This window comes from Diceros bicornis, chromosome 6 (assembly GCF_020826845.1).
Source record: "Diceros bicornis minor isolate mBicDic1 chromosome 6, mDicBic1.mat.cur, whole genome shotgun sequence".
Classification (NCBI taxonomy): Eukaryota; Metazoa; Chordata; class Mammalia; order Perissodactyla; family Rhinocerotidae; genus Diceros; species Diceros bicornis.
Window position 1 is genome coordinate 36,835,779 of NC_080745.1, and position 13,688 is coordinate 36,849,466.

The 13,688-nt window shown below is 42.1% G+C and overlaps 1 protein-coding gene across 2 annotated transcripts in view; it reads right to left on the minus strand.

Moving 5' to 3' along the window:
- Nucleotides 1-4,729, minus strand: part of HKDC1 (hexokinase domain containing 1) — a 47,442-nt gene extending 42,713 nt beyond the window's left edge. For both annotated transcript variants that reach the window (XM_058543293.1, XM_058543292.1), the window contains exon 1: nucleotides 3,708-4,729. In XM_058543293.1, coding sequence (XP_058399276.1) covers nucleotides 3,708-3,770 — 63 coding nt within the window. In that variant the 5' untranslated portion in view covers nucleotides 3,771-4,729. The remainder of the gene's footprint in view (nucleotides 1-3,707) is intronic.
- Between the last annotated feature and the right edge of the window lie 8,959 nt (nucleotides 4,730-13,688).

A 13,688-nucleotide genomic window follows, 5' to 3' on the forward strand; every position in this document is an offset into this window, starting at 1 on the left:
GAGTGGCCTCTTTACCCATCCAGGTCACAAGGAGGCTTGATCCCAGCACGTTCCTGGAGAAAGTGCTCTCCCACACTTTTATCTATGGCTAAGAACATATGTCGCAGTCTACAAAGTGCTCTCATGTATGTTACCTCATCTAATCTCCATGACCTCCCTTTGAGGCAGCTAGGTAAGGCCAAAATTACTGTCCTTAGTTGAGAGATGAGGAATCCAAGGCTCAGAGCCCTTAAGCGGCATTAGTCGAGTCGTAGTTAAGTGGCAGCTCTGGGACCACAGTGCAGTCTCCATACTCTTCACTCCACAGCCTGGTTTTGGTTCATAGCGCAGTGGGGGGTCCACAAGGAATTACGCCAAAAGTGCAGGGGTCACATGACATTTATCATAGGACAGGCACCCAGTCATCAGCCGGGCCTGGAGGGCAGGCATCCCAGCTCAATCTGGGGCCAATACAGAGACTGAAATGGCTCCAGGGACTTGGGGGCCAGACAAAGGCCAGAAAACTATCAGAGAGCCATTAGCAAAGAAGGACAATTGGGCTTTCAGCATAGTTGAGAAGATAGGATGGAACCAGGTCACGCTTCATTAGGGCTTCTTGTTCACCCTGAGTCTGTTTATGACTAATTGGTTGGCACAGCCACATACACAGAGAAAACCGAAGGAAGGGACGTGACCCAAGTAATTAGGGCTTGGGGAAGGGTGAGATGCACCAAACGGGAACTAAACCTCCTCCTTTAACATCCCAAGGCCCCTCCGACAGTGCACTTGAACCTGCTGCTCATTTTTGCTTGGACCCAAAGTATAAAGAGCTTCTCTGGGCATCCCCAGAGTGTCATCCCGTCTATGTAAATAATGGTTCGAGGCCCCATCGGGGTCGTTCAGGAGCTGCAGTTTAACAGAGCCATGTAGGACTTTGGGTTACTGTTGCTGCTGTTTCGATAAGTTCAAGTTATGACAGACAGAATGTCAACTTAGCAACCGTTGCTTGTTTTTCTTTGAATCTTCCACAACACCTGGTATGGTAACTAGAAGAAAAGAATGAAACATATGTTGGGACAAAAAAGCTATATTTTAAATCCAAACAGGTGATTTGGGGCCTGTGTAACAAGGCACCTGTGTTGCAGGCACTAAGGGAGGGTGCTTGAGTTGCAGAAAATCAAAGCCCACTTTTGGAGTGACTCACAAACCAGAACATGGATATCTTCTAAACAAAAGAACCAACGAGCAGCACGTTTAACGTAGGAAGAGTAAATTCAAAAATGTAAGCTCAGAGCTGCTGAATTACAGGATGTGGGAGCTGGAAGGGACTTGAGAGATCACTTAGTCCAAAGGTCCTGTATTATGATTCGAGAGTCATAAAAGGTTCAACACTTTGACCTAGTGATTTTACTTCTGGGAATCTATCCTTAGGAAATAATCCCAAAGATGGAGAGCATTAAATACATACTAATGTTTATCATAGCACTATTTTAATTGTTAAAAAATGTTTTTGAAAGTAGCCGAATGTCCAACAAGAGGGAAAAGGTCAAATTATGGCATATCCAACTTGATTGAATATTAGGAAGACATTAAAATGATAATTATGAAGAAATGGAGAAATGTACATAAGTGGTTACAATATAACAATAAGTGAAGAACACAAGATTCAGAATTCTATGGACAATATAACTGTAAAAACATACACCATGAAAGAAGACTACAAGCTCTTCCACACTGCAAATGTGTTTGTGAGAGGGGTGGGATTAAAGGTAACATTTCCACTTTTCGTAATGTTGACTTTCTTACTAAACCGTAAAAAGTACACACTGAAAACCTAACCAGTCCTTCTTTTGTGAGTGAACAATCTGCAGGTCAGCGACCAGGCCCAGCCCAACGTTATCAATAGGTTAAATAATGTCCATATATTGAATTGGAAGAGAAGCTGTCAGAGTGGTTTCTCCCTTCCTTTCTTTTCTTTCTTTCCTTCCTTCTGTCCTTTCTTTCTGTTTTGCTTTGGTTTGGTTTGATTTTAATGTTGGTATATGGAGATTTTTAAAAAATTGTTCCAGGGTCTGAATAATCACCCTCGCAGGCAAGTATGGCCCAGGACCTTAACAAGTCTAGACACAGGAAGCACAGGAACTAAGAAGGGGCCTGGTTATCTGACCTAGAAAGAGCAAGAGCCGGTGCCTTTTGACCAGGCGTGTTTCACCCCGCAGAGGAGTCAATGAGCCAGTGTTCTCAGAAACTGTGACTCATCCCAGCAACCCATAAATCAGCCTTCCATACTGCCCCAGACACCTGTTGGGTCACCTGCTTAAGGTGGCTGCAAAGTGCTCCTGACTATCCCTGCTCAGCTCACTCTCACGAGCTTTCCTGTCTCCCATGGGGAGAGGGAAGGGTCAACTCCAGGCCTGGACAAAGGCTGACCCTCCAACTAAAAGGACCTGGAACAGATCAGTGGAGGCTCCAATTCCAGGAAAAGGGGCCTCCTGAGCCTGCACCAGTGCTGGTGGACAAACACGTCCCGCCTGATTCTAGGGTGTAACGAAACGTTCACCATCACAAAGGGGCCCAAGGAGATGAAACACGTACAGCACCAAAGGCGTCAAGGTTCCAGACGCCCCCTTAGGGGTTGGAGAGACAGCACACAGGTTGCATCTTGACTAAGCACGTAATAACAGAAAGTGAATTCTTAAGCAGTGCTGTTCAGGATTTTCCCACTTCCTTGAGAAGCTAAAAGAGGGCTCTGAATCTAATCAACAAGTGAAAATCTTAGATTAAATCTGATTGATTTATAATATTTTAAGATTTGCTATAATCTCTAACCCAATTCTCTAATGAACAGAATATAGTGGGAGTTTATCCTACCAAGCACATGAGGGCTGTAAGTGGCCATGCTTCCTCTCTCAGTTTGAAAGGCCAGGTGGCATCATGGCACAATGTAAAGAATGCTGGAGGAGAAGTCAGCAACTTGGGTGCAATCCTTGATCCACCTGAAATACCTGCGTGACCTCGGATAATTCACCAGCTGGGAGGACTTCTGTTCTCTGTAAATTGAGATGCTAGTGCCCAGGGCCCTGCTGCTGGCAGCTGGTGTAGCTAGAATGGTAGGCTGAGCTCATTCCAGGCCACCAGGGGAGAATGCTCATGGCCCTCTGAGGAGCCTTGGCAACTTTTAACCAGCCCACCTTGGAGTAAATTTTGTAGACAGGTTTCTTGGGCAAAGTGGCAAAATAATGCACACCATTAATAGCATACCACTGGCAAAGAGCACATGCCAATAACAAATATTTAATTATTGTACATTAAAACTCACAACCCTCTGGGTGCCCAAATTTATATTTTTCAAGCACATGAAGAATCATGTGAATTACTTTAAAAGTCCTCAAAATTTCTTTAAAAATGACTCCCTCCTTTGTAGCCTTTCTCCCCAGACATCCCTTATATCAAACACACTCGTCTTCAAGCTTTCTAAAGACTTCCTCCTCTCCCTCCCATCTGATATCTGCCGACAAATTCCAAGGGAAATTCAAGACTCAGGACAATATGCAACGCCCAGTTCGTGGGAGATTTACTTCCTCTTCCCCCTTTATGATTTTTTTACTGGTCCTATGCTCCCTGTATCTTTTCTAATAAGCTCTCTTAAATCCTTTTGGATGTAGGCAGAATATCAGTTCTGTTAGCGAAGAACGAATCAGGCATCTCTCAGCTTTTTGAGTCCTTACCTTCTTAATCTGATCCTCCTTCAGCTTGGTGAAGTAAAACGCCATCAAGTGTACCGCAAACATTTTTCCCAAGTTTAGTTTCTCCTGAGATGGGCAGAGATTTCTGTGCAGTGTTTACTCCCACGTCTCTAGAGTGCTGCCCAAGTCCAGTTCAAGCTGCAGACCTCTGGGGAACTGGTGCCACAGATTAAATACTTTCAGGCTGCTTAGTTCAATGATTAAACTTCGCCCCCTCTCTCTGGTCCCTCCCTTCAGCACACATTTCTCTAATAGGAGGCTCCGCATGGTAGCTGAGGGTTGGTGGAGGGGGAGGCAGGGAATTGATGGGTTGCTTGCCTCTTTGAGAATCGGGTGCCACAAAATCTTGTTGCTAAGCAACACTCGCAAGCCAGTGTTCCACCAAGCCCACTCAGCCGAGGAAAATCTTCTGAGATGTTGGGCAGTAAACAATGCCAACTTTCAACCAGCTGAGCTGCTCTGCAAATGTCCACTCTCAGGCTTTTCTCATTAGTCCTTTTCTCCTCAACCCAGCGGTATAACTCCACGACTCCCTGCTCCTCTGTAGCACTGTCTTAATTTTAAGACTAAACTTTGTCCTGGGCAGAGAGATTCCAAGAATGTTGGAACAAATTCCTCCATTCATGACAGATCAGATCTCTTAGCTAACAGCCCTTGGTAATGGAAAAGATTTGATAAAGTTTTATCTATTTACAATGTTAAGCTAGAAAACCTTGACTTCACAGGTAGTGACCCAGAAAAAAATATGCATGAGAAAGTATGAACTCAAGTCACCAGTACTCACTGGGAAGCTGCTGTTAGAAAAATTGAAATTACTATGGGAAATGTCTCACGCCACTAAGATATTTGGTTTACTCATTTATCTCACTTGTCATACTTGATGTGAGAAGGACCCAGGAAGGCGCCAATGTGTGGGTACAACAGACCTTGCACTCTTCCCACAGTCAGTGATCAGCTAACAAAATCAATAACAACAACAGTGTTAACGACAGCAGCTAATATGGATGCAGCACTTACTATTCCCATTTTTTTAGTTGAGAAAACTGAGGCCTAGAAAGGTTAAGTGACTTACTCAAAATCACAAAGCTTGTAAATGGTACAGTGAGGAATCAAACCCAGGAGTCTGATTCTAGGGCCAGCTCTCAACCAATATATTATATTGCCTCTCTTCTTTCTCCATGCAATAAATACTCAAGTGATAACTATTAGTAGCAGCAGCATTCTGTTATCGAGAATTCCAAGGGCCGGGCTGGTGGCACAGTGGTTAAGTTCATGCGCTCGGCTTTGGCGGCCCGGGGTTCGCAGGTTCGGATCCTGGGCGTGCACCACCACACTGCATGCCAAGCCATGCTGTGGTGGCGTCCCATGTAAAGTAAAGGAAGATGGGCACGGATGTTAGCCCGGGGCCAATCTTCATCAGCAAAAAAGAGGAGGACTGGCATGGGATGTTAGCTCAGGGCTGATCTTCCTCACTAAAAAAAAAAAAATTCCAACTACTTGGAAAACTAAATACAGAGAGATCTCTTCAATAGGGTCTTCCCAGTGAGGGAAAAAGGCAAATGAAGGAATTCCTGACCATAACTTCCCAAATACTAATCAAATGCTTCCTAAAATTAGCAACCGCCCAGATGTCAAAGAAGGTGGGCTGGGCACCCCAAGGCTTCTTGCTCCTACGCAGCACCTGCTCTTCAATACAAGGGAAACAATGTGTTTTCCTGGTCAGCTTAGCAGCCTCAGCTTTGTTTGCTTTTCTACTGCACAATCTCATTAATCGCAACAATTACCAAACAATTGCCTGGTGAGAGAACCTTCAACAGCTGCCTCTTCAGAAGCCGGTGATTCTCCAATCAGTGCTCTTTCCCCACCCAGCCTGTGGACCAGCCATCGGAAGTCCACCTTAAGCCTGCAGTGCTTGGTTAAAATTACTCCAGATACTCTTCTCAGATTGATATAAAATCGTCTCCCATATTGAGAAACCTTATCCTTTTCAGTCTGTTTACCCCTCAGACTATGAACTTTCTTTTAGCTCCTGTACTGTGTCTATCATACAAGAAAAACAAAGATTAACCTTCAGTTGTTGAAACTATTTAGTGAAACCATGCGGAATTGTTGGTATTCTGTAACAGGCATGCTATGCCTGAGTCTGCCCCGGCTGAGGATGACATCATGGGGCAAGTCACCTGCCCACAAGTGATAATGGTACTTGTCTTAGTTCCTCCATTTAAAAAGTAACCTCGGCAGTACAGGACGGCACTGTCACTGATTTATTCAACATAGGGATAAGAGGTTACAATGACCAGCGGACAAAAAGACCTAAAGCCATAACCAAAGATCTCTGCAATCTCAGGGTTGCTTGTATCACCAGATAGGCAGCCTTTGGAATTTTAATGAGGCAAATGACACCACAGGATTTTCATCTGTTACATCATTCTGTTTTTATCTAAGCACATAGGCATCCACATTCCAGGTCTGAGTTAGCTGACTAAACCAAGAAGCTTAATGATTACAAAAATCACGTGCCTTTGGAGTCATCTAGCTCTGCCCCTTCACTTTATAAAGACAAAATAATTCAATTATTTTACCATTTCTCATCTGATTATCCCACTCTAACCTTTGGAATTTTTCACCCTCATTAAAGCTCTATGTAGGGGGCCGGCCCCGTGGTTTAGCGGTTAAGTGCGCGCGCTCCGCTGCTGGCGGCCCGGGTTTGGATCCCGGGCGCACACTGACGCACCGCTTCTCCGGCCATGCTGAGGCCACGTCCCACATACAGCAACTAGAAGAATGTGCAGCTATGACATACAACTATCTACTGGGGTTTGGGGGAGAAAAAGGAGGAGGATTGGCAATAGATGTTGGCTCAGGGCCAGTCTTCCTCAGCAAAAGAGGATTGGCATGGATGTTAGCTCGGGGCTCATCTTCCTCACAAAAAAAAAAAAAAAAAAGCTCTACGTAGCTATTCAAGGATATCTGGGTGTAAGCCTCATAAGCACTTAGATTTTGCTTAAAAATACCCATTTGAGGGTTGGCACTGCTAAAGGACATTTTAGTTAAAGTGTATTACCCATCTGGCCCAAATCTTCCAGATAAGAAGGGAAACTCTATCACCTCTGTATACATCTTTGTTTCTGTAAAGCTCTCCCTTAAGGCAAGGCCTAAAAATAATATCTGCTTTCCTTTAAGTACTCAGCACAGCAGGAAGACTAGAAGTCCAACAGAATTTACCTTTTTATTTAGTAAACACTTGTATAGGGTTAACTAGGTATTTTACAATATTAATTCCCACAGCAACTACCATTCTCTCCATTTTGCAGATGGAAAAACTGAGGCACAGAGCCCAACTGCTACATGGTGGAATAGATTTTTTTTTTAAGATTTTATTTATTTATTTATTTATTTATTTTCCCCCCAAAGCCCCAATAGATAGCTGTATGTTGTAGTTGCACATCCTTCTAGTTGCTTTATGTGGGACGCGGCCTCAGCATGGCCGGAGAAGCGGTGCGTCAGTGTGCGCCCGGGATCCGAACCCGGGCCACCAGCAGCAGATCGCGCGCACTTAACCACTAAGCCTGGAATAGATATTTGAATGTAGGCAGTGTGGCTTCAGAGTCCATGCTTAACCACTGTGCTACACTGGCTCTCACTGATCTGGAAGCAAAGCACAGGGGAAACATGGGACCTAAGCTGGGAAAACCAGCCCAAAGCCCCTGATAGCACAGTGGGAAGTGCACAGGCCCTGGGCTCCCACTCTGGCTGTGCCTCACTGAAGGCAAAGCCTCCAAGTTCATATCTGTAGAGGGTTCATAGCCACCTCAGTGGTCACTACGAGAATGAAAGTAAATGACATCACATAAGGGAAGGCATGTGGCCCATAGTGGACACACTAAAAGCATCTCTTCAATCTAAGCCTTCACCTGGCTAGGGACTCCTTAAAACTGCTATTTCATCTCATCCCATTTGATCCCTTAGGATAAGAAAATGCATGCAGCCCTTTCAGTACATTCAGCAAAACATAACCATAAACCATTAGAAGGTACAGTTCCATTTACTGGAATTATAGGAACAGTTAGGAATTTTATAATTAATTCTATTCCTGTTACTAAAGAAAATAGATCTTGAATTCTGTCCCATATTCTTGTTAATGATAAGTCCAAAATTAAATTGTCCATAACATAAGTCAGTCTAACCTGCTGGTATTCCATTTGCTGCAAAAGAATAAGAAAGAGTGTGTGAGAGAACAAACTTCTATAAAAGAAAGTCAACGTAGAAACTTCCCAGCCCTGCCAGTAGTTACAGTTACTATGGTGTCGCCATGGGAGCAACTACAAATGAAGCAGAAATGTTAACCTCAGCAAGTTTCAAAAGAATGCTGCTGATGGTTTTTCATAGATTTATTCCTAACACAAGAGAAGACAGTGAAGGCTCGTGAAAAACCAATTGCACACAATTGTTTTTTATAACAACTGTACATTAAGAGCTGTATTTGCAAAAGAGCCATATTTGCAATACCAAGGAGAGACAAGTGATACAAGGAAATCCAATTCATATGGCTTTTAACACTTTTCAGAGTAATTACAATCTCAATTGCACAAAATAGCAAACTTCTAAACACAAATCAGAATTCTGGTTAAACATGGCATAAACCCACAAGAACAAAGAGAAATAAAACAGTTATTGATAAGAGATCTTAACATAATTTTGGAAGACAGAAAGCTGATGGAGAAATAACAGCTTAGCAGAGGAAACACTGAACTTAAGTGCCTGCAGAGTGATTCTGCTGAGAAATGAGCGATGGCATTTGTAACACTAGAAACGCTCAGATACCCAAGATACCTCAGAAAATCAGGAGGCAAGACATAGAGCCAATAACAAGAGATTGGCTAAAAGTCTAAAGTAGTTACATCCCAAGTGTCCCCCTCCACCTAGTGCAATGAATGGCCACCCAACCCCCACCCCTAAAGGAGACTAGGGGTTTATTCTCTGGAGAGATGGAACCCAACTGCCTCTGGACTTCAGACTACCAGGCACCAAGAGAAGTGGAAGTGAGGCACAAGACTGAAAATAAGGCCACCAAGTGAAACCCCTAAACAGAACAATGAGACCCCAAACCACTGTTTTCTGTCTGGTTTCCAGTAGCAGACATCTATCTGTATACATCCCTTTCTTCCCTCACTGGGGAGGTGGGGGGTGGGGGGGTGGGGACTGGGGGATCCAGTTTTTCCTCTGGTAGAACTAAATGGCCTGAGACAAACATTTTAACTTCTACAGATATGGAAAAGGCATAACTATTGACACAGCAAACAGATCAGTGGTTGCCAGGATTTGGAGAGGAAATTTGAATCAGTGAAGCACAGGGGAGTTTTTAGGGCAGTGAAACTATTCTGTAGGATGCTGTAACAGTGAATACGTGACACAAAACATTTGTTAAAACCCCTAGAACTTTACAGCACAAAGAATAAATTTAATGTATGGGAATTTAAGAAAATATTTAGAAGATCAGGGATGTAATACAGACTAACAAAAGAATCTAACTATTTTACAAATGTATGAAATAGCTCCACTGAAAGGGATAGGGAGAAAAGATGCTGACCTAAGTAACTCTGGAAATGAATGGAGTCAGCAAGACAAAAGGCAAAAGGAGCTACACACAGCACTGTACTCTGGTTGATAAGGCTGTTTCCCCCAGGAGCATGGCTTAACAATTCTGAAACTACTATACATGTATACTGGAATTGGACACTTAAGTAAAGGGAGGGTGGATGGCGGGAGGTAGGTTTCTCACTGTTGGAGCGAAAGGTTACAGAAAAGCATTGGAGGATGGCACGGGGGGTGGTTAGAATGATCCATGTTACTGGATTCAAGTTGAGGACATCAGTATAAACTCATTATTAGCTTAATATAGATACAGATGGATATATACTTATATGTATATAGAAAAACTTGTAGATATGTGCATGTACATAGGTTAGTACACTCATATATTTCCTTGCTTTGTCAGCTGAGAGACCCTACAAGCAATGATAACCCATAGCAACCAGCACACCTAGTACCCAGATCTTGGTTTCTAATATTTTCTACAAAAAAAAAAAGGAACCAGGGCCCCTTGGAGAAATGTCTGATTCTATAGCTGGGGCAGGGTATATACAGGAAGAGCCTGGAGCATCTTGTAGTGCCAGAAAACAAGGAAATGCTAAAAAAAAAAAAAAAAAAAAAGCACCAAAAGGATGGGGATATGTCAAAGGGACCCTGGAGCCAGCCGAAAGAGCTGGCAATAAGCAAAGCTAGAACAATTTGAGCAACAAGATCAAGTATTAGTGGATTATAACCCAAAGTATAAAATAACTATCCATTAATCCAAACTGATATAAATAAATAATGGAATAAATAAATGGGGGAGAAAGACAAATCTCTCATGTAGAAGAATTCCAATTTATGTATATACTCCCTTCTCAAGGAGGCAGAGCATAACTCCCCACTCCCAAGGTGTGGGCTATGTATAGTGACTTCCTTCCAAAAAGTACAGTATGCAAGGGGGGTGGAGAGTAACTTGACAGTGGAGAAACCTGACCGACACTACCTCAGCCAGATGATCACGGCTGACATCATCAGGTCTGCCACATTGATAGTACGTACGGTCATGTGCCACATAATGATGTTTCAGTCAATGACTAACTGCATATACGATGGTGGTCCCGTAAGATTAGTATCATATAGCCTAAATGTGTAGTAGGGTATACCATCTAGGTTTGTGTAAGTACATTCTATGATGTCCACACAATGACAAAATTGCCTAACGACACATATCTCAGAATGTTTCCCCGTAGTTAAGTGATGCATGACAGTATCTTATATGTGATGTAATGAGAATAGCCCTTTACCACTGTGGTCTTCCTCCCAAAAACCCATAACTCCAGCAGCCTAATCATAAGAAAAACATCAGACAAATACCAATTGAGGGACGTTCTATAAAATAATGTGACTAGTCCTCCTCGAAGCTATCAAAGTCATCAAAAGAGTCTGAGAAACTGTCACAGCCAAGAGAAGCCTTAAGGAGACATGATGAGTAAATGTAATGAAGAAGACTGGATGGGATCCTGGAACAGAAAAAGGGCACTAGGTTAAAAACTAAGGAAATCTAAATAATCTGTGGACTTCAGTTAATAATAATGTATCCATCTTGGTTCATTAATTATAACAAATATGACAGACTAATGTAAAATGTTAACAGTAGGGGGAACCGATGTGGGGTACATGAGAACTCTTCATACTATCTTTGCAACTTTTCTATAAGTCTAAAAGTACTTTTTTTTTTTTTGCTGAGAAAGATTTGCCCTGAGCTAACATCTGTTGCCAATCTTCCTCTTTTATCTGCTTGAAGAAGATTAGCCCTGAGCTAACATCTGTGCCAATCTTCCTCTTAAAAGTACCCTAAATTTTTAATTTATTTTTTAAAAATCCTACAGATGTGATATTCAGGGAATGCACTAAAAAAGCTAGCTTATACCCTGAATAGCCAAAGCAATCCTGAGAAAGAACAAAGCTAGAGGCATCACAACACCTGATTTCAAGCTATATTACAAAGCTATGGTAATCAAATCAGTATGGTACTGGCATAAAAACAGGCTCATAGATCAGTGGAACTGAATAGAGGACTCAGACATAAACCCTACATATACAGTCAACTAATTTTTGACAAGGATGCCAAGAACACGCAATGGAGGAAGGACAGTTTCTTTGTTGTAAAAACTGGATATCCACATACAAAAGAATGAAATGGGACCCTTATCTTACACCACTCACACAAGTTAACTCAAAATGGATCCAAGATTTAAATGTAAGACCTGAAACCGTAAAACTCTTAGGGAAAAAGATCTGACATTGGTCTAGGCAATGATTTCATGGATAAGTCACCAAAAGCACAGACAACGAAAAGCTAAAACAAACAAGTAGGACTACAGTAAACTAATGAGCTTCCGTACAGGAAAGGAAACAATCAATAAATGGAAGAGACAACCTACAGAATAGGACGAAATATTTGCAAACCATATATCTGATAAGAGATTAATATCCAAAACCTATAAAGAACTCACACAACTCAATAGCAAAAAAGAAAATAATCCAATTAAAAAATGGGCAAGGGGCCGGCCCGGTGGCGCAAGCGGTTAAGTGCGCGCGCTCCGCTGCGGCGGCCCGGGGTTCGCTGGTTTGGATCCCGGGCGCGCAACGACGCACTGCTTGGTGAGCCATGCTGTGGCGGCGTCCCATGTAAAGTGGAGGAAGATGGGCACTGATGTTAGCCCAGGGCCGTCTCCCTCAGCAAAAAAAAAAAGAGGAGGATTGGCGGATGTTAGCTCAGGGCTGATCTCCTCACAAAAAAAAAAATAAATAAATAAAAAATGGGCAAAGGACCTGAAGAGACATTTTTCCAAAGATTTAGAAATGGTGAACAGGTACATGAAAAGGTGCTCAACATCACTAATCATCAGGGAAACGCAAATCAGAACCACACTGAGATATCACCTCATACCTATTAGGACGGCTTTTATCAAAAAGACAAGAGATAACAAGTGTTGGTGAGGATATAGAGAAAAGGGAACCCTTGATATTCTGTTGGTGGGAATGTAAATCAGTACAGCCATTATGGAAAACAGTATGGTGGTTCCTCAAAAAATTAAAAATTGAACTACCACATGATCCAGCAATCCCACTCCTGGGTATCTATCTGAAGGAACTGAAATCAGTATCTCGAAGGGATGTCTGCACACTCATGTTCATTGCAGCATTATTCACAATAGCCTTTTAAAATACGGAAACAACCCAAGTGTCCATCAACAGATGAATGGATAAAGATGTGATATACATACACAATGGAATATTATTCAGCCATGAGAAAGAAGGAAATCTTGCTATTTTCCACAATATGGATGGAACTTGAAGGCATTATGCTAAGTGAGATAAGTCAGACCAAGAAGGACAAAAACTGTATAATATCACCTATATGGGGAATCTAAAAAAAGTGAACTTGTAAAAATAGAGAGTAGAATGGTGGTTACCAGGGGTTGGGGGGTGGGGAAGTTGGAGAGATGTTGTTTAAGGGTACAAACTTATAACTAGATAAATAAGTTCTGGAGATCTAAGGTACAACATAGTGATTATAGTCAACAGTACTGTATCATAAACTTCCAAGTTACTAAGAAACTAAATCCTAACCATTCTTAACACAAAAAGGAAATGATAAATATGTGACATGATAAAGGTGCTAGCTAATGCTACTGTAGTAATCATATTACAATAAATAAATGTACCAAACCAACACGTTGTACACCTTAAACTTACAGTGTTATATATCAATTATTTCTCCATTAGAAAAAAAGCCAGCTTACAGTCCAATCAGCCTGCATCAAAACCCAAAAATCAATAAGCCCTACTCATGTAAAGAGAGCTTCCCATTAGCTTAATTCCTCACTTTTAAATATGAACATAGCCAACGATTACTAGACACTTAAGAAAAGTTTCCAATGGTAAAGGCAGAAATCAAACCAAACAAGAAAAAAAGAAAGAATGTAGGAAACAGAAAATTTAAAAATTGTCTCTTTAGGGACACAAGATATTGCAACCATGAAACAAGAACAAGATGATAACTAAAAACAAGAGAACTGGGGGCAGCAGGGGAAGAACTATATGACACTTAAAAAAAAAAAAATCAGGGGGCCAGCCACAGTTGCCTGGTGGTGAAGTTCAGCATGCTCCGCTTCGGCAGCCCGGATTTGGTTCCCAGATGCAGACCTACACCGCTCTGTTAGCGGCCATGCTGTGCTGGCGGCCCATGTACCAAAAATAGAGGAAGACTGGCATGGATGTTAGCTCACGGTGAATCTTCCTCAGCAAAAAGACAAAAAAATTCAGTACTTTTTTCCTAGTAAGAGATTTAAACTCAAAAAGAGAAATTTAACTTTGGGCTAA